Genomic DNA, 19,756 nt, shown 5'->3' with positions numbered 1-19,756 from the left:
CAAATGTAATCAAATTACAATTTTTCCCCCTTGAAATTGCAATATATTTTTACAGCGTTTGGTCTGTTAATGCCAATTTTAAACGCTTAATATAATGAGATCCATGCGTAGACAATTTTTGCGATGTAAAAAAAAAATAGAAACTAATGTCAATTCTATTGCAATGAATTTCACTAGGAAGAGCCCCTTCAATTAGAGAATAGACAACATACGCAACACCTTAACACACTAGCAATGATGCATGTATTTGCATGAACAGCAGGTGGTAACTGGTAAGATCAGCGCTACTCCAGCTCAGGTGGTAAGATGTGAAGCACTTGGAGATGAGACAAGGCAAGAAAATAGGTAATATAATTCCAGCGCAGACAAATTGTTGTACATCGATCGTGAAACTCCCAATAACGTATTTCGTTTGTGCGAAGTTTAAAAATACCTCCCTTCGGCGCAAACAAAATCCTGTGTTTTACAAAATTCCGTCGAACAGGGGTTAAGTCGTATTTTGGACCACGTCCGCTATCTTAAATTAAAAGTTAAAAAGTGATTTTGATTGAAAATCCGAGTTTCCCGTCGATAAGAACCCCCCCCCCCCCCCCCCTATTAGTGTTTCATAAAAATCGATCGGACAGAGTTGAAATGGCATTTTGGGCCACGCTCGCCATCTTGGAATTTGGGAATTTAAAACATCTGAGTAAAATGCGAATTTGCAGTAAAAAAAAAAAAAAACACACACTTTTACCGAGTTTCACAAAACTCGATCAGATAGGAGCTGAGATACCTTTTATAGACACATCCGACATCTTGGATTTTCAAACCTTGAAAATTGGGCTTATAACGCGTGATATCCCACATCTGAGCTCAGATTCGGATTCCTCGTGAAAAATCGATGTCCATTTCATGTATCATAATACTAGTGTGCGTTTAGGAAAGATGGATTCCACCTCCGTCCGAATTTGAACCGTTTGAGGTATGCCGCCAACCGGGTGCGAGGTTCCCGGAATCTGCCCTTAGCGCCAGCAGCGGCGCCTAGTTTTCGTTTTCGTCCCGCAGAATTTTGAGAAGATAAACTTCTTCTTACTCATCCGCCTACACACTCAGCTGCCCTCACCCATGTTGCCATGTTGGACTGATGTTGTCAGAATCAGTGTGCCTTTTCCCTTCACGCTATGCTAGAGTATGATACATGTAATCATGTTGGTTTTTAATGAGGAATCCGAATCTAAGCATAGATTTTGGATGTCATGCATTTTAAGTTAAATTTTTAGAGTAGTTCCAAAAGCAATTTACTCTCAGCTCGTTAAGCGACCTTGATATGGACGCTCTCTTCAACACATTTGTGCATTAGGTACAAGTACATACCTATTATCCTTTAAAACGGTATTTTTCAAATTGTAGGAGAAACTACAGGACTGTTTGTAATATGATACCCTGTATTTGATTTGAACCGTAAAAATAATGAGGTTGACTTTATGACCTCACTTGACAACGATGTTGAAAATAGTAAATAATAAGAGTAGAGAAGCGGTGAAGGGGAGGGGTACTTCTCGCAAGGCTGCGAAGAAGTGTCATACGCTAAAAAATGGGGCGCATAGTTGCCTTTAACAGCTGATAATAAGTGTTAAACATGTTGATTTCTATGTTTTCTGTGATTTGAAAGAATTCTGTGCGTCTTTGTGATCTCGTTTTTAAGTTGAGTGAAGATTTTTAGTTAAATTACCGGTTATTAATCTACTTCTTTCCTAGTCCTAACCTATCACTCCTATCAGTGTCAATGGAAAGTTCTCATCATATTTACAACTTATAAGTGTCTCAGCATTTCTCTGCACTGGAAATCATGAGTGGGGAAGTGGAAGCAAATTTTGACCCAACAGGTAATGATTCCTTGGTCGACACAGTTCTCATAGTTCAAAATGAAGGTCTAGAAACATCATCCTTTTTTGTCCCTTCGCTCAAGGAGAACAGAACCTATGAATGTAAACAGTGCCAAGATGTCTTCATTTCCAAAGATAAACTAGCGCTTCACTATGTGATGAATCACAAATTTGAGTTTTGCTCAATTTGTATGGAGGTTGCTGAAACAGTTGACTTGCTCAAGGATCATCAGTATGAGCAACACTTTCCGCTGCGGTGTGAATCTTGTCAATTTATCACGAACTCAATTGAAGATATGTCCTTTCATCGAGAAGACAATCACAAATTATTACCTTGCCCATTATGCTCAGTAATGTTTAACAGTAGTTTAGAACAAGAGAATCATGTGAAGAGAAAACATTTTGTTTTATCTAAAGAATTTAGCATTGATAATGGCATAGTCTCTGATTGGGATCTCATGAAATGGGGCTACAAATGCCTCTTGTGCAATAAAATTAGAGAGAAGCGTGAAATAGTTGGACATTTCCGAGGCTTTCACCGTTTGTCCATTTACGCTTTAATCAAAAATCTATTTTCTCAAAATGTCATAATTCCTGTTATTGGTACAATCAATTCAGCTAAAACTACCGGGATGCCTCAACCAATGAAGAATTCATCTTGCTCTTCATGTAATTATTCAAGCGTTATCCCAGAACTAGCCCACAATGTCTTATGTTTCGGTGAGTTTCTATGCAAATATTGCCCATCATCATTCCCTTCAGAGGATCAACGAGAAGTACATAAAAGTCAAGAGCATAGCAAGCTTGAATGCAAACTGGAATGTGAAGATGCTGCTTTCAAAACTGAAGATACGCTGCAAACTCATTACATGACCGTTCATAAAGCGAGAATTTGTAATTTATGTGAAATAACAGTACCGCTCCCAGATATCTCTATGAAAGACCATCTGAAGAATGTGCATAAATACACAAATCTACTCACTGAATGTGAAGCTGACCTGACGATTTTCAAAGCAGAAGAGAAAACTAATGGCTTCCTCCTGAGCTGTGTCTTGTGTGGATTTGATTTATCGTCTGCTTTTGTTGACGTTCCTGTCCTATTTGACCATATCAGTCAGCACAATATCAATTTGAATGTTGCATTGTACCTCCTTGATGACCTTGGATTTTTCAGAAAGAGATTCAATTTCAAAGGTAAAATTGAAGTTGAGTCAAGTGTTGCCAAAGAAAAAATATCTACTCAGAGTTCAGTGATACCAGATAGCCGAGAGGAATCAATTCCTGCCACTCCAGAAGATTCCGCGACAAATCATTTAAAACATCAGTCAGACTCAGAAACTGAGGAAATTGAAGGCAAGACAGATGACCTGTTTGTGGATGACCACTTCCTGCACTCTGTTATTGGTAAAAACAAAGGTAAGTCCAAATTTTACCGAAAAAAGACATCATTGACCAATAAAAATAATGATGAAGAAAGTACTTTCGATCATCTTTCTGGTGATAATATGGATGAGAGCTGTTCAGAATACGATCCTAATGAGGAAGACTCAAGTGACGATTCAGACCTGGACTTCGAGAAGCAGAAAAAGTCATCTGATCAAATGGATGATGATGATAATGATGGTCTTGAACTGTTTAATGTAATTCCAGAAATAGACCCAAATGAAGTTGAATGCTACGTAACTGAGAGTAGTGATGTTGATGATGATGAAGAAGTTGAGGCTCGAAGCATCAAAATTGAAAATTTAGATCTCAACAAAGAGCTTGATGATATCCAACTTTTGGGCAGAAATTCTGACAAAAACAGCACCTGTAGTAGTTATTTTATCAGCAGTGTCAAAATAGGATTAAACTGGCTAGAGCACCAACCTGATGGATTTCTTCTGTGAGGTCTGCAGCGGAAAGTTTGAACCGAGAGAAGGACTGCGCGAGCTGTTGAGGCACATGAAAATTCTTCATGGTTTCAAATCAAATGTCAGTACGCAACACATGTTAAGTCAGTTTGATAACTTTGGACGTGTGAAGGAGGTCTTCTCTCATATTGGACCAGGTATGTAAAATTTTATTCCTCTCTTGTTCAATTTAAAGTTTAAAGTTAAAATCACATGTTTGGTTTAAAACTTTCATGCCTACCTCAGCACAATTTTTCTTTCCCTTTTTTTAACAAACCAAAAAAAAAAAAAAAAAACTCAGATAAAGTAATATTTTTATTAAAAAAATTGGCATGCAACAAGTGATAGGGGTTTGCTTGCGAAAGTATTTTCTACACTCCTGATTGATACTGGAAGTTTCTCAGAATTGAATTAGTTTTTTATTTATGTCATGTCCATGAGTGAGTCACTGCCAAACTATGAGTACTTAAATTTTGTATCTTGCATTTCAGTTTTTCCATGTCCATTCTGCCCCATTCGGTCTTCCTCAAAGAGACTATTACGACGGCATGCGATCAAGTTCCATGGAAACACCTGGTTGCAAGACCCACCCGAAGGACCGATGGCTTTCAAGTGCTCCATTTGTCCCACCAATTTCTGGCAGATGAATGAGAGGTCAGCTCATGAATATGCAGATCATGCGGATTCAGCCATCCTGCGATGTTACCATTGTTGGGAACCATTTTTTCAGAAGGTATACATCCTTGTTTATAATTCTGATTCCTTCTCTCATCACCTGTAATAGAATGTCATGCAGTTACAGAAAGTCATGATTCGTTTAAGTATTCTTCGGTCGTGCTCCGGTTCACTCAAAGAATCCTCATCACTTGCTTCGCAAGTCAGTTGAAAACTTGCTTGGTACTTAGGGATTTCATGCTGTAAATCTGCGCTATCTTTTTTATAGCATTGCTAAGGCCAGTCTGATCTGAAGATCATCTGCGAAATTTCCTAATCAGGGGCTGATTTCCCTGATTTGCAGTTTCGCTAGTATTTTAAAGTTATTCCCTGATTTGAATAATTGGTTCTAATCTCTTGGTATTTCCATAGGATTGATCTAATCAGATCAAAGGAACCGTAGAGAATAGCAAGCAAATTAGGGCAATTTATGGCAACATAGGACGAGCATACCACCATTTAACAAAGCTTATTCCTCTCAACTCGGATATCAGACTCACCTGAGTCATTTCACCTGGGTGCTGGATCACCTCTGAATCATAAAATTTATTCTTATCACTTCTTCATTCATTATTATCAGAGAGTTTATTTAAGAAGAAATATATTGTTTGGAACCTTGTCCCTTGCAATGAAGGTTCTTTTTTAACCCCTGAAAAGTTCTCCTCATTGCATGTATTACTTACATCGCATTGCATTTCATTCAGTCGATCAGTTGTACCGGAGACAGTTAGAGAGACAGAGATCATAGTACTCCACTACCACGGCTCCAGTAGTATATTTGGGTTCAGCTAAGCTCTGTAGCGGATGTACATAAACCCTTTATGCATGGGAAAAGGCACCAGTCTGTGTGTTTCTTCTCTCTTAACCCTCTTGATCATCATGAAAGCAGCTCAACAATAATTTGCTATCTTTTCTGTTTTAAATTTTAGATAATGCTCAATCAGCATATCAAGAAGTCCCACCCAGATGCGCCTCTCTATACAACTGTCTCTTACAAGTGTCGTCAGTGTCGAGCTCTTTGTCCTTCATTCGAAGTCCTTCGAAATCATTTCAGAGATAAACATCCACATATCACTGTATTTCGATGTCCTCACTGTGATGTCACGCTGAAAACCAAAAAGTCCTTAAAAGCGCACTTTAAGGTTTGTTCTCATTTTACCTCAATTTGTAAGACATTAATTTCATTTGCCTTTCCTAGCCTTCTCTCAAATCTTGTAATGAAAAATCAGAATTTGTTCAGCTTCATTTTAAGCTGATAAGTAAGTTAAGCTTAATTTATAATTTTGCCTCATCAGGGTTTATAATTTATTTACGCATAGGTGCACAGTATCTCTTTAACTTTTGGCTCTAATTTCCTCATACTCCTCTGCATCTTCTTCCTTTGACTAGGCCATAAGCCCTGTTTGTCCAGCCATTTTTGTATAGGCACATATAAATGGAATAAAATTGATGAACATTGATTTAATCAATAAAAGTATTAAAAATTTATGTTCACCCTAACGGACAGTTGTTAAAAATTAAAACATGAAACGCATTTATTCATCTTATGCCTCATATTAGTTACTAAAAAATTCGAAGTGAAATGATTCAACAATTTGTTTTTCAATGTCCGTTTTAATTATTGATAGTGAATCAATCATTTTACAGGGCCAGCATCTGCAAGAATCTGGAATGTACGAATGTGATCAATGCGGTAAAACAGTGTGGAGCAAGCGAGCGCTTGGTGCGCACCGTAGGTTGAAACATATGAACTCCAGACTTGGTTTCAGATGCCGTTTATGTGGTTTACGATTTGCTAATAAGGATGAAAGGTATAGAAACTCTCCTATTGTATCTAATGTCCTTTGAGTTTTTCTACACAAGTTGTTTTGCAAGAAGTAATCTTTCATCTTAAATTAAGAAAGGATATGTTTTGGTAAAAGTTTTCAGCTTTATTGGGAAAAATTTACGAATTAGAATGTCATAAAACTAAGTGCATCTATATGTTTTCAGTTTGCTCAAAATCAGCATGAAGCTTTAACACACTTCTTCCTCTTACAGAAGTAGAAGCAGCATTTTTGCCTAGGATTAAGCATATCATGAACGGCTCCTTACTTCAGATGCAAGTGCCAATCCTTTTTGATAAGTGTCCACCTGAGAATACCTTTTTTTCTTTTTCCTTTTAAAGGACAGAAGATTAAGACAAAAATAGCAGAGATAAGCAAAATTGCTCATGAAAATGGACCTCTTGGAAGGATAAGAATCAGAGTACCTTAAAACACTTTTTCTAACCAAAATTGCATGGATTTCTTGAAACGAACATGTTAAATTTATCCAAACTAAATTTATGCCTGAAAAATTAGAGCATTTTCGGAATGATTTGTGGAATTGAGTGTTCTGTATGCATATATCTTTATTACTCTTTACATTTCAGGAAATTACATTACCAAAGCGTACATGTCGGTGAGAGTCCTTATCATTGCAATGAGTGTGGAAAAGGTTTTGCATCAAAATCAGGATTGTACGGTCATCGGCAAGTTCACAAATCCACAGATTACTTCAAGTGTCAGTATTGTGAGAAGGAATTCACTGTAAGTCTTGTTCATTGCCAATTACAACTTTAAATTTTTACTGAGAGCAAGTTACCCTACTTTTCCTTATAAATTGAAACCAACACTCAAGCTCTAGCTTAATGAGGTATCAAACTTTTTGAATGAAATGGAACAGTTGCCATCTTGACTCTTGCATTAATTTTCAATGCCTGAATGAAGGCATTAGTTCTTCTATGACAACCACTTTGCTGTGAACTTTATCCAGTATTGACTGAAACATAATTTAATTCAAAATAGAAAGCTGAAAAGTACCTTAAATTTTATTTTTGAAATGCTCGTATCAATATTCACACACTTGTCTCTCTGCTGAGCCGAATAATGGAGATCTTTCATGTGGGGAGGATTTTTTATGTAATCATCCGTACTCGGTTAAAATTTAGTGAGTAACTCTGCTGAAAATGAGTCCTTAATGTAGGCACAAGTATAGGAGTGTCCACATTCCTATTCAGTAAAAGAATTTACATAGAGACATGGCTGAACATCAACTCAAGTGCCCTCAATCATGGCAAACCTGTTAATGTTTTCAGCCTAACTAAAAAATTTGAGTGACAATGAAGGTAAGCTCTTTAATTGGTCGATGGTGCTCCTCAGCCACAGCTAGATGTCTAAGAGCTTTTTTGAGCCTTAGAATCGATTTTAGAGAAAATCAATAGCCAAGTCTGTTTCTTGCAAAATTTTACAAAGGATTAGATAGTTAAATTGAAAATTTTCACTGTATGCAAGAACTTCCTCCCAAAATTTGTCTCTTCTCAAGATTATCCTCTGATACTGCGAAGGAGTTTAACCTCCAAAAATCATAAAAACTCATCTCCAAAAAATTGACAATGTCTTTCCACCTCCCCCTATTATTCTGTGGCAAAATTTAGTTTCTCATAGAGTGTGTTTTCCTTTGTTTTTCAGCGTAAAGATAGCTACAATGAGCATCTTTTAATTCATATAGGTCCACGACATAGATGCCCACACTGTTCCAAAGAATTTGTTCAGCGATCTAATATGATTCGTCATATTAGAATACATACTGGTAATTATTTAACAAGATATTTATTCTTTGTCGCCAATTTTTCTCCTCTATATTTAAATACTTGAAGGCTGTGCATGATGAGTCAAAAGCAAAGAAATTTCTTAGTTGCTTTTGTTTGACCTCATTGCTCAACATTAAAGTCAGAAAGAGGGTGGCAAGTTTGGTGAAGCGCATGAAGTTTTTTTAAAATTTTTCTTAAGTTCAAAAAAAATCTCTCGATTTTTAAGCTGGGACCAAGGAACTAACCTATTCTGTATTCGAGCTTTATTTTCAATCGCTTTTTCTATGAGAGATACATTAGCAGGATTGCCTCTCTGTGTGCAGGCCCATTTGTCAATGTAGTAATTTTTTTAACTCTCAGATTGCGCTCATGCTAATGTATTTGGCCCTATCCCTGCATGAAGAGTTTGATTTGGAAGGCTGTAAATGGAATCAGCCTACCTGTATCTCTCGTTTTCTCCTTTTCTCTTGTGTTTTATTCTTCTATCAGAAAGGTGAACTAGTTGAAATCTTTGAACTTGCTGTTAATTTACCCTAGATTATTACCCCTTAAAATTTCAAGTTGCAGTGTTCCTTAGTTTTCTGTTGAAAAAATGAAACAGCAATTCAAGGCAACATCTAATTTTGTTAGACCGATATGAGTCAAATTGGTCAATTTAATAAAAAAGTTGTTTCTCTTGCAGAGAAGTTTACTTGCCCCAGCCTTAACTTAGAGAGCTTTTTTTGAAGATCGAGGTAATTTTCAAGGAAACCAGCAGCATTCTGCAAAATTTTAGTGGATGGAATTATTGAATCGAAAATTCCTGCTACATGGTCCTCTTGCAACAAATTTGATGTGAACCTCATGGCAGCCTGCATTTTAATGCCTAACTTTCACAATCATAGTTCTACATTTGAATCAATTCAACGAAGTTTTGCCCAACAAGCTTCCTACAACATTGCGAATGAATCTGATGGTATAATCAGTCATTTATATCCATAAAGATAGCAAGAAGAGAACAGGTGTGAACAGAACTCTGAAATATTCAGACAAAGCTTGACAAGGTTTCTTCATTTATTGATGATTTTGTGCATTAAAATACTTTTAATTGCTTTTCAGGTGAAAAACCCTATAAGTGCACTTATTGCGACAAGACTTTTAGCGATAAGGGAGCGTGCAATTCTCACGTACGTGTTCATACTGGGGAAGAGACTTGTGCTTGTCCATTCTGTGGTCAAACTTTCTCGAAGAAACAGGTTTGTAGTTTTTGATTTCTCCTTGTAACATTCTGTTCAGAGATCAGCCAGAAAAGTTAAGTATCCAACTTATTCTAATCTTTGGAATTTGCCCAAGGCAATTGTTCTCCTCTTTTTTAAAATGATGTCACTATACAACTGAATCTGTATATTTTTGAAGTCTTCTAGAAAATTTGAAAATTGTAACAAATCAGTACTCCTTAGACAAACTGATTAATTCGCCCAAAAGTAGGGACGAGTTTAAAAAGGAAAATGCTATCAAATTATGAAATTTTTAATCAGCTTATCTCTCTCAAGATTATTTCACAGCCCTATATTCATATATAGTGTCTTTGCCACTTCACTGTGAGATTTTTTAAAATGATTTTGAACTGCTTTTGGATGTTCTGATCCTTTAGATTTTAAGAGTATTGCCTCTTAGGTGGCAATATTATAACTTTCAACTCTAGTGGAGGTGGAGATAAACTAATGTGATGTTTCCACCTTTTTTTTCAGAAATTGAAGTATCATGTTAGGAAACATACAGGAGAAGGCCTTGTCTCATGTGAAGTATGTAACAAAGTTTTTACAAACAGTTACACACTCAAGGAGCACAGGCTCACCCATGCGAAAACAACAAAATCTTCTAAAGAGGCTGTCTGCAAGCATTGTGGAGAATCTTTTGACTCCTCTAAATTCTTACAAAGGCATGCTGCTATAGCTCATACAAGTGGTGTTATTTTTGGATGTCCGTTGTAAGTTTCAAGTTCATATTTCTCTTATTTAAAGTTACTGCGACTTCACTCATAGGTGTATGCTTAATTTGGGGCTTATTGTATCCTCCTATAATCTAACTATGAAATATAGATTCATGAAGAGAAAAAGTATTCATGAAATTAAGTTTTTAAATTTTGATTGTCTTTAATTTCTCTCTTAGACAAAAGAACTGTTGCAGGAGTCAAACGACCCTTTTTGACATTCCCCTCTAAAATGATCCTGCTAAAAGAATACACACCGCAGTTTAACAACGATTATCCTTGTTTTCTAAATTGGACAATTCTTGGAAAAAAATTTGACAAAATAACCTAATCGCTGAAAAGTATTTGTGTTTTCATAATGGAAACATGCTGCCAGATGATGTCAAAGGTGGAACATTTTACTCACTTTGAAATCAATTTCTCCAATTTTCCAGTGCCAGAAAAAAGATTATGAAAAATAAAGAATCCACAACTCACTCATGAAAAAATGCACTCTCATGATGAAAAGCCATTTAGACAATGTTTTGTGCTCAAATCTCTCAGTTCTCTCTGTTGAATTAAAAGAGAACTCATTGCAGAGAAAACCGAACCTCTTTTTGCGCCCCCTGTGAAGTCATCTGTCAAAAGAAAACACCCATTTCTGAACAACCAGAATTATTGCTTTTTCAACAGATCGTCTCTGAATGCAATGAAATTTTCCATGTTCTACTGGTTGACAGAAGGTTTTGTGTGAATTTTTACATCCTTCGGTTGAAACATTTCCGAAATAAAATACATTAAAGTTTTGAGTCTTTCGAATAAAACTCAATTTTCAAGGCGCACAATAAGAAGTATGTAATGTCAAAAATGCTGAGAAGAATTCAACAACTAACCAGTTGAATAAAAATTTTGAGTTTGCACATTGTCATGAAAGTAGCCAGATTTTGAGGAAAATAGTTTTCAGGGCTCAAATCTCTATTCTAGAGAGTTACTTTCTGGGGAAGAACCAGGAACATCGAGAATCTTTATTGTCAAAACCATTTTACACTATTGATTTTGTGCAGACCCAAGGTGATACGTTGTTATTTGGAACCTCTTATCTTAAATCAAGCCTCTCATTTCAACCCCTATTTCTAATAAGTCAGACCTCCTTACCAAAAAATTTGTTCTAAACTGAGCTTGTGTTGCTCCATATTTTTTAATGTGCGTTTTTGCATATTGTCCATTAATTGCTTTCTCTCCTCCTGTTGCAGTTGTGAGAAAATTTTTACTCAACAAGCAAGATTGCGTTCTCACATCATGGCTCATGCAGATGTGAAGCATCTTAGATGTTTACTCTGCGAGGATGCTTACTCAGAACGGCGCGAACTACAAAAGCACTTGGCCCAGAAACATGATGTTGACAGCGGAAGCCCTCATTACTTAACTTGCTTTCGAATTGTGACACCGGAAGAAATCGGCCTGTACATCCCTATGTTCCATGAAGATGACTTCAGTCAGCAAACAAATCTGGAAAGAGATAAGATCCTTCGTGAATATTTTACCGCTTTGACCTCTGGAAAAATCCGGAGCAAGGACAATCAGACTGTAAAGTTTAACTTTAAATTACTAGCAACTAAAAAAAAACGTAGGAGTAGAGCCAAACAAAGTGCCAGTGGCTCCAAACAAGACGATGGCCAAAACCTACCATACAATTTAAGAGAAAATCCACTTAATCATGATTCTGATAGTAATGAAGCATCTGTTATCAATCAGTTTGAAGATCAGTTTGAGGACCCCGCTGATCAGGTATATTTGGCGCACCTGGCAGAACCAGAATTAGCATTCTCAGCATTTGATAATCTAGGGATTGAAAGTAAAAGACTAAAGCTAGCCGATTGTAATTTAGATGTTCCCTCTTGCAATTTAATGGAAAGTTCTTCCCCTAAAAAATTTGCCTTGCCAAATTCTACCAAAAAACGCGAAAAGCAGAAGCGGAAGTCCAAAGCGTTGCCACCAAGAAAACTTCAAATCGCTGAAATACCAAGTGATGAAAGTGAAGATTTTAGTTGTCTCACTGATGGCCCATCCACAGTTGGTGAGAGTGTGAGTGAAGAGTTACCGAGAATCCCTAAAATAACTGTGAAGAAGAGTATGTTAAAAGAATCAAAATCTTGGGCAATCGAATCAAGTAAACTTGGTGATTGCCTGCAGGTGGACGGAAGTAATCAAAATACCACTAATGTCTCTGTCAGTTTTAGCGATGATGAAGAAAGTAGTGATGAAGACACAGATGACAGTTAAATATCATTACTTGAATAGTTTTGTACTCTCACGTGGGGTCAAATGTCTTTATGGTGGATTGTGTTTTCAGTCTGAACCAAAACATCCGAGAGGATGTTGTTGATACATTCTGACTCAAAAATTTCTCAATTATAAGAAACCTGTTTTTCTCTCATCTGCCAAAGTCAGTAAATTTGCCTTTATCGACACTTGTAGCATATGGTCAACATTTTGATCCATAAATACTGGCAGCTTATTTTATGCATCATTATTTTATTGCTTCTGACTAACTCTTGGTTTTATGACTGACATCACTGAAATAGTGTGATTTTCAATGTCTCCTTTTTGTACTTTCAAATTAGCTGCTCCGTTTATTTTAGGTTGTTACCTTGTATTGGAAGCCTGGAATTGGTTTTACCTCCACATCTGTTTTTCTATATGTTTTGTTTTAACCAATAGATCATTTGTTTGTTTGTTTTTTTTCTGCTCTAGTCTTTTAACTCAATCGAACTGTCAACACGGTTAGCTGTGCTTCTTTTAAAGATGTTTTAGTGAATTTTTTTTGCTTTATAATTTTTATTTAGTTTGAATTTTTTTTTTCCTTATAGTAGAGAAATGAGGGAGCTGATTAAAAAACTTCACAAAAGACGGACGTAATATTTTACTCGAAACTAAAATTAACTTTATCATATCCATCTCCCTCATATAACAACTCAAAGATTGTAAATCTCTACCTTTGATCAGTAATCATTTCACTGTAAGCACAGGAATCGGAACACAACCTACCCCTGAGTTTGAAGTGTACTGAAATAAATTTGTTTTATGTTGTAACAAATATTTTATGTTTGTTCATCTTTTGTTCTGCACTTACTAGCCGTTAAAGTAGGTTTTTTAAACTAATGAATCATATTGTTACTTCTGACATTTGATCAATTTTACCTCTTCGTTCTTATAATTAGGTAGACGTTTATATTTATCTGTTGTTACTGCGTTATGTAATTTAATCGTTGCGAGAGATTTTATTTTTGTATACTTTCCTCTTTTATCCACTACCATAAATTGTGGATTCAGAAATTACTTCATCTAGAATTACTTTTCTGAAAATATTGAAGTGCTGAGAACTGTTTCATAAGTAAATGTAAGTTCATACTTTTCTAAGAGACAGTTGTCTGCCCAAACCTATGTCCGTATTAAAAATAAATCAACGTTTTACTCTAAACCATATCTGCGTGTTTCACTCATTTTCATACTAAGCAAATATCTCAAATGAATGCCTTACTAATTTTCCTTCTTTAAACAAATACCAAGTAATATTTTCTTGTGACATTGCTGAGTAATATTTTCATAAATTTTATAGTCAAGGGAAAATTGTGTAAAAATTAATGAACAAAAAATGTATGCTTTTCCTCTAATGACTTAAGACTATTGGCAGGAACTAATGGATGTTGCAAATCCAGATAAAGTATACATTTTTTTCGAGTCTCACCGCTGACATGGTATTTATATGTCAATGTAGATTTTAATAACCTTGTTTTATGGACTTTTCTTTCCAAAAAATAATCAGCCTCACAAACGCACGGCCTTTATACTTAAACTAGGTATTATGCCTATTTATTCTTATCTACCTTTTACCTCTGTTCACCTCACTGGCTTTTAAGCCCCATCAACATCAAGACAAGGAACGTTGAAACTTCCTGCGGGCAAAAACGAGGAAAAAAAGTGGTGAACAGAAAAGTTTAAAAGAAAAAGTTGCAGCCCATAAAAATCGAGGATATAGTTTGTTGATTTTTACGTAAATTTTACGTTTTCTTTCAATTAAATTAACACTATTTTTTTTTTTTTTTTTTTTTTTAGAGAATACCCCAAGAGGGTTTCCTGAAACGAGTATTTTAAGAGTTTTATTACTTAAAATTTACAAGTTTTTCACATTTGTTTTGACAACTTTTTGTAGAATTTTTTTTAAAAGCCATTGCTAGGGCAATAAATTCGTTTTTTATTGAAGGAAATATGGCAACGTCCGTGGGCTCTTACGGCGTTCTTCCTGAGCACGGCAGTATGAGCTAGGGCTGAACAAGCTCTCGGCGTAAACCTCGTTTACCTAAAAAAGAGAACTTAAAATAATTATCGATGCAAGAGCAGCAGGTTTTTCGTATTACTTCTTTATAGGTACGCCTAAATAAATGATATTCCTTGGTGTGTATGTTTGTCAAATGCAAAGTTTTTTTTTGCAATACTGCCATGCTAAGGAGGAACGCCGCAGGAACATTCTAGAGTTGCCAAATCCCCCCCAGTTAAAGCATGTGACTCTGAGGAAAGTCATTCATATTTTCCCTCGAAATTTCCCGATATTTTTTATGAAATTGTAAACAAATTTTTCCAAAAAACAGGGCCGGATCAAGGGGGTGGCCACATGAGCCGCGGCCCATGGCGGCAAAGCTATAGGGGGCGGCAAATTTTGCCATTTTCTTTAAAGTAGGTGTAAAAAAAATTCGGATTTAGAAAAAAAAATTATAAACGAGAAAAGGCGACAAAATCTCTAATTTTCTGAGAGTATAGTAATTTCTACTTTTGTCGTCTTTCAGTAATATAAGAGGCAGCACCTTTAATTAGTCGAGTTAAGAGAGAAACCAAACACGCAATTTGGCCTGGAACGGCGACTTACCGAGAGAGAAATGATGACGAGGACTTGAGATGAAAAGGAGAAGCCCTCGGCGCGGCGATCGGCATGTAACACATATTAGCGCCTACAAGACTGCACGAATACTTCACGCATTGCATCAAACACAGCGCGGTCATTGCGGTCAGCGTGAAACGGATAGCGCCTACAAGAATGCATGAATACCTCACGCATTGCGGCAAACACAGTGCGATCAGCGTGAGACGCATAGCGCCTACAAGACTGCGTGAATACTTCACGCATTGCGTCAAAGACAGTGCGGTCTGCGAGGCGCGGCGGCGGAAGTTAAACTCATTAATCCACATTTATGTTTGTTCTTTCATAATTTTTTCGTTCATTTCTTATGAATGGAGGGCCTTGTCCACACGGAGATAGGTTTACGAAACTTAACGTTCGCGCTAAGTTCCGTGAACTTATGCTAGTGGTGTTGACAGGGCTTTTCCAAAAAATGTGTTCAACACCAGTAAACGCGTCTTATGCACCCCTCCCCCGCTGGCACGTTCATTTGATGGTTTTCATTGATGTTTCAAAACGAATGAGAAGGGGGCGGCAAAATACTAGCGGCCCATGGGCGGCAAGTAGGTAAATCCGGCCCTGCCAAAACATCTAAAGAAGATTATTCAAAATTTGTCCGGTTAATTCTTTATTTGTGAAATGAAATATGGTAACGTCTGAAGGCTCATGCGGCGTCTTTCCTAGCAAGGCAGAATTTACAGTGTGACGGTTATGCGTCGCGCGGCGTTTGCGTTAGTTGCCTAGGCAACCTGCTGGCCCCATAGTTGCCCTGAAATCGAGGCGCTCCAACTCAGTATGAATGACACCTATTCGTTACTACTCGGGCTTTTTTCTTAATTTCGTCTGAAAATTAAAATTATTTTCTCTAAGCGGGCTCGAAATGGTTTTCCACCGTTGTTCTTTGTAGTTTATTTTTGGCACATCCCACTCACCACAGATTGTCTTTGAGCGCTAATATTTTAAAATGCCGCGTAAACCAACCCCAGATTTTCAAAGTGGAATTTACCTCAGTAAAACACCCATTGACAAGTTGAAAATACGGTAAGTAGTGTCGTCAAGAGATACGTTAGTGCTTATTGCAATTGAGACTGGCAAAACGTGCATTTAGCTGTTTTACCCGCATTATGGAACGAGCCTCTGGAAAACTGTAAAATTCGTCGTGTATTGTTTCCCCATAAATAAGCATGGTTTGTTAAAAAAATAAGTGTGTCATTGGTGTTTTCACTTATATTTCCCTCGACCTCTGAATATGCGTTTTTCAAACAAGAAGCCGAAACTAACTTCATATTAAAAGGGGAGGGAAACATTGACTTTTTTAGATTTATAGAAAACAGATGCGGAAAACAAAGGACAACTTTTAAGTCAAGATGTTTTGGCTGAACCTTAAAGCCCAATTCACACCATCAAACTTTTCATTCAACTCTTGAATGCAACTTGTCGAATGAAAAGTTGGAATGTGAAGTCTCATTCAACTTTTCGTTCAGTTATGTCCAGGGCCGGATTTACCAATAGGCTACATAGGCTATAGCCTAGGGCGCAACATTCTGAGGGGCGCACAATTTTTGAAAATGTATTCAAAAACGTATTTCCCAAAACCAACTTGCAAACGTAAACGTATCTCAAAACTGTTTAAAATCGTGCTTTTTTAAAGGTGAATTTGAACATTTTCCGGACACCTAACATCCTCCCTCTGATCTGGAGGGGAGGAGCGCCCCCCCCCCACAAGAGCGCCTACTTTTAGGGGCGCCTCAATAAGTTTAGCCTAGGGCGCTAAAAATGTAAATCCGGCCCTGGTTATGTCGGATGAAAAGTTTGATAAGTCTAAGTTTGGACTTAAAAAGTTCAATGTTTTGAAATTAACCAGCGAGGCAACAAGTAGGTACCTAAAGCGACGTTGGAAAATACAACAGGGGGCCAACCTTAAACAAAGTTACGGGTTGTAACACCCACTCTCTTAACGCGCTGTTATAATGCGCTTGACGTCCATCGTAAATCACTTATTGCAGTTTATATAAAAATGCAGGTGTATATATATTCTCATTGCTAGGTTCATCCAATCCAATGACGCTAAAAGCTAGGTTATCCGGTTGGTCCATCAAAATGGAGTTGGGTCTCAAGTCTCAACTTAGGAGAGTGTTGCAGCCAAATGAGTAAAAATCGCCTTCAAGTGGCGAAAATACCGCACCGCACGACTACCGAGTTTGAATAGTTATCGCTTAAAATAAACTATCTTTTTTGAAGGCGCAATCACCAAGCGGACTTCTTGGAATGCAAGCGATAATTATTTTAATACGGCTGTCGTGGGGGTTGCAGTTTCGTAATTTTGAAGGTGACTTCAGCGCATGCACCATAAATAGACCCCAGAGTCTTACGGAATGAATCCCACCCTCATTTTTAACGAAACATATCAATGTGAAACTTCACGCCAGTCTTGCCTCACACGATGAGATTTTTTCCATCCCCAGTACTGAAAATAATAGATTTACCTTCACCCACACATATATTATATCTTAAATTTTTCCTCGTGTTTGCAGCGTTGTACTGGAAATGGTAACAACAACAGCCCTGGAGGAAATTAAACCTCCAAGCGAGTCCCCTGATGAATCGAAAGAACCAGTGCAGGTATCAAAAGCTCGGGTCAGTGAGCAGAAGGACTTTTCATGGCAAAAACGCGTTTACTGCAGCAGAGAGGTCGAATTTTATAAGAAAGAGAGTAATTGTCGCACGCAAGATTCCAAACGGCACCATGAGAAAATCAAGCAAATATTGGACGAATCTGATGGGACTGTGCCCAAAAGTCGTTTATACTCTTGCGTTGAATCTGATGAAGTTACGTCAGAGGTAAGATTGAAGTACATTTTGATTTTCAGATGTGATGATAAGATCGCGTCAAAAGAAACAATTGAAACTACAGTCCATAACGGTAGAGGGTTTACAATACAGGATAAAGGAATATTCCGGCTATTTGCTCTCCCACATCCAAAACTTGTCTCATGAATTTTTTGTAAGAGGAAGAATGCGTCTTGCACAAAAGTGCTTCGCGCTGAGCTTTTTTTTTTCGGAGCCACGTTTTGTGCTTTCGTGCACTGTAAACAACCACTACAACTTGGTTTTGGTTTTGTTTGGTCAGACATTCATGAGCGGACTTCCTCTCCCAATGTCCGCAGAGCACTCCTCTTTGCTGGGATGTTAAAAGCACAATTTAGGGGCTTGGAGGACAAGACGCATATGTGCAGTTTTGGAAAAAAAATTTAGTTATTAATGATTTCAAGTAAAACTAGTCCTAATGCATATTTTGTGAAAAAATTATTCGCAAATTCCAATTATTAAGCATCAAAAACTCAGTTTGAACTTTCTTTCCGCCTTATGGATCCATCAAATTTCGAAAATTCAGACACACATTTCTCGAAATAGCAAAAACTGCATTTATGCTTCTTGTCCCCCACAGGGCCGGATGTGCCTACTTGCCACCCATGGGCCGCCTGTATTTTGCCGCCCCCTTCTCATTCATTTTGAAATCAATAAAAACCATCAAGTGAACGTGCCGGAGGACGAGGGGAGGGGTGCATAAGACGCGTTTACTCGTGTTGCACACATTTTTTGCGAAAGCCGTGTCAACACTACTAGCAAAAGTTCACGGAACTTTGCGCGAAAGTTAAGCTCCGTAAACCTATCTCTGTGTGAACAAAGCCTTCCATTTGTAAGAAATAAACGTAAAAATTATGCAAGAAGAAACATAAATGTGGTTTAATAATAATTTTAACCTTCGCCGCGGCGCTACGCTGACCGCACTGTGTTTGACGCAATGCGTGAAGTATTCCTACAGTCTTGTAGGCGCTATGCATTTCACGCCGACCGTCCCTGAACGCATACTGTGTTTGACGCAATGCGTGAAGTGTTCATGAAGTCTGGTAGGCGCTATACGTTTCACGTCAACCGCTGCGCTGCTGACCGCACTGTATTTGACGCAATGCGTGAAGTATTCATGCAGTCTTGCAGGTGCTAATATATGTTACATGCCAACCGCCGCGCCGCGCTGAGGATTTCTCCTTTTCATCTCAAGTCCTCATCATTATTGCTCTCTGCGCCGCGTCGCTCCATGCCAAATTGCGTGTTTTCTTGTGTCACCGAAAACCGAAAGACGCTTTTCACGTTTGTATTATTTTTTCTGAATCCGATTTTTTTATACCTATATTTTAAAAAAAATTGCAAAATTTGCCGCTCCCTAAATTTGCCGCCATGGGCCGTAGCCCATGTGGCCACCCCCTTAATCCGGCCCTGGTCCCCCGAGCCTCTCAATTTTGATTATTTGTGCGCAAATATTACTGTTTTGTTGATGGTGGCATTCAGTGATTTTATGGGGGGGGGGGGGGCAATAATATTTCTTTTCTGAACGTAAAAGTATCTAAGGAATCCGGAACCTGATTCTCAATAATAATTACACTTCTCAAGTGGTACAGCGCAACGAAATTATTGAAATAAATATGAAATTTAATGCAGTTGAATGAAGTTGAATGAAAATTTAATGCAATTTTTCACCGTTAGATTGCATTTTTTTACAACATTTGGCCAATAAATATCGACCTCAGACCATCAATAAAACGAATGTCTATTCGATGTATCGGAAACGTAAGTAATTTGCAATGCTAAGAAAAGTAGCCACTATTTTAAATTTTACTACAATATCTTACAATAGGAGGAACCCCTTCAATTAGTTGATAGGCAACATATAAAACACGCCGACCCAGTACCGATAACTTTTGC

At 37.4% G+C, this 19,756-nt stretch overlaps 3 protein-coding genes and 1 long non-coding RNA gene across 6 annotated transcripts in view; 3 read left to right on the top strand and 1 right to left on the bottom strand.

The window, feature by feature from the left end:
- The first annotated feature begins 976 nt into the window (after positions 1 to 976).
- Positions 977 to 4,519, top strand: LOC140224434 (uncharacterized). Its single transcript, XM_072299418.1, has 2 exons — positions 977 to 3,918; positions 4,252 to 4,519. Exon 1 carries the CDS (start codon positions 1,832 to 1,834, stop codon positions 3,755 to 3,757), a length of 1,926 nt encoding a protein of 641 aa, XP_072155519.1. The 5' UTR covers positions 977 to 1,831; the 3' UTR covers positions 3,758 to 3,918; positions 4,252 to 4,519.
- Positions 4,520 to 5,224: 705 nt separating this feature from the next.
- Positions 5,225 to 13,522, top strand: LOC109034392 (uncharacterized). The gene is made up of 7 exons (XM_072299417.1): positions 5,225 to 5,616; positions 6,122 to 6,285; positions 6,888 to 7,044; positions 7,966 to 8,086; positions 9,186 to 9,322; positions 9,818 to 10,056; positions 11,292 to 13,522. The coding sequence occupies exons 1-7, from the start codon at positions 5,407 to 5,409 to the stop codon at positions 12,319 to 12,321; spliced, it is 2,058 nt and encodes a 685-aa protein (XP_072155518.1). The 5' UTR covers positions 5,225 to 5,406; the 3' UTR covers positions 12,322 to 13,522.
- LOC140224435 (uncharacterized) lies at positions 7,051 to 17,637 on the bottom strand. Of its 3 annotated transcripts, XR_011899707.1 has the most exons (4): positions 17,479 to 17,616; positions 14,963 to 15,122; positions 13,926 to 13,994; positions 11,410 to 11,547 (listed from the first exon to the last, which is right to left on the bottom strand). It is a non-coding gene; the product is annotated as an uncharacterized lncRNA (long non-coding RNA). The 3 variants fall into 3 exon arrangements; XR_011899706.1 differs by lacking the exons at positions 13,926 to 13,994; positions 14,963 to 15,122 and adding an exon at positions 7,051 to 7,276 and having other exon boundaries at positions 11,194 to 11,547; positions 17,479 to 17,637; XR_011899708.1 differs by lacking the exon at positions 17,479 to 17,616 and having other exon boundaries at positions 11,416 to 11,547; positions 13,933 to 13,994; positions 14,963 to 15,101.
- The window catches only part of LOC109034289 (tectonic-like complex member MKS1), a 20,088-nt gene continuing 16,228 nt past the window's right edge, over positions 15,897 to 19,756 (top strand). The window contains exons 1-2 of the mRNA XM_019047341.2: positions 15,897 to 16,033; positions 17,527 to 17,833. Coding sequence (XP_018902886.2) covers positions 15,957 to 16,033; positions 17,527 to 17,833 — 384 coding nt within the window. The 5' untranslated portion in view covers positions 15,897 to 15,956. The remainder of the gene's footprint in view (positions 16,034 to 17,526; positions 17,834 to 19,756) is intronic.

The sequence above is a fragment of the Bemisia tabaci genome, chromosome 4 (genome assembly GCF_918797505.1).
Source record: "Bemisia tabaci chromosome 4, PGI_BMITA_v3".
Lineage (NCBI taxonomy): Eukaryota > Metazoa > Arthropoda > Insecta > Hemiptera > Aleyrodidae > Bemisia > Bemisia tabaci.
This window is presented reverse-complemented; position numbering and strand designations above follow the sequence as displayed.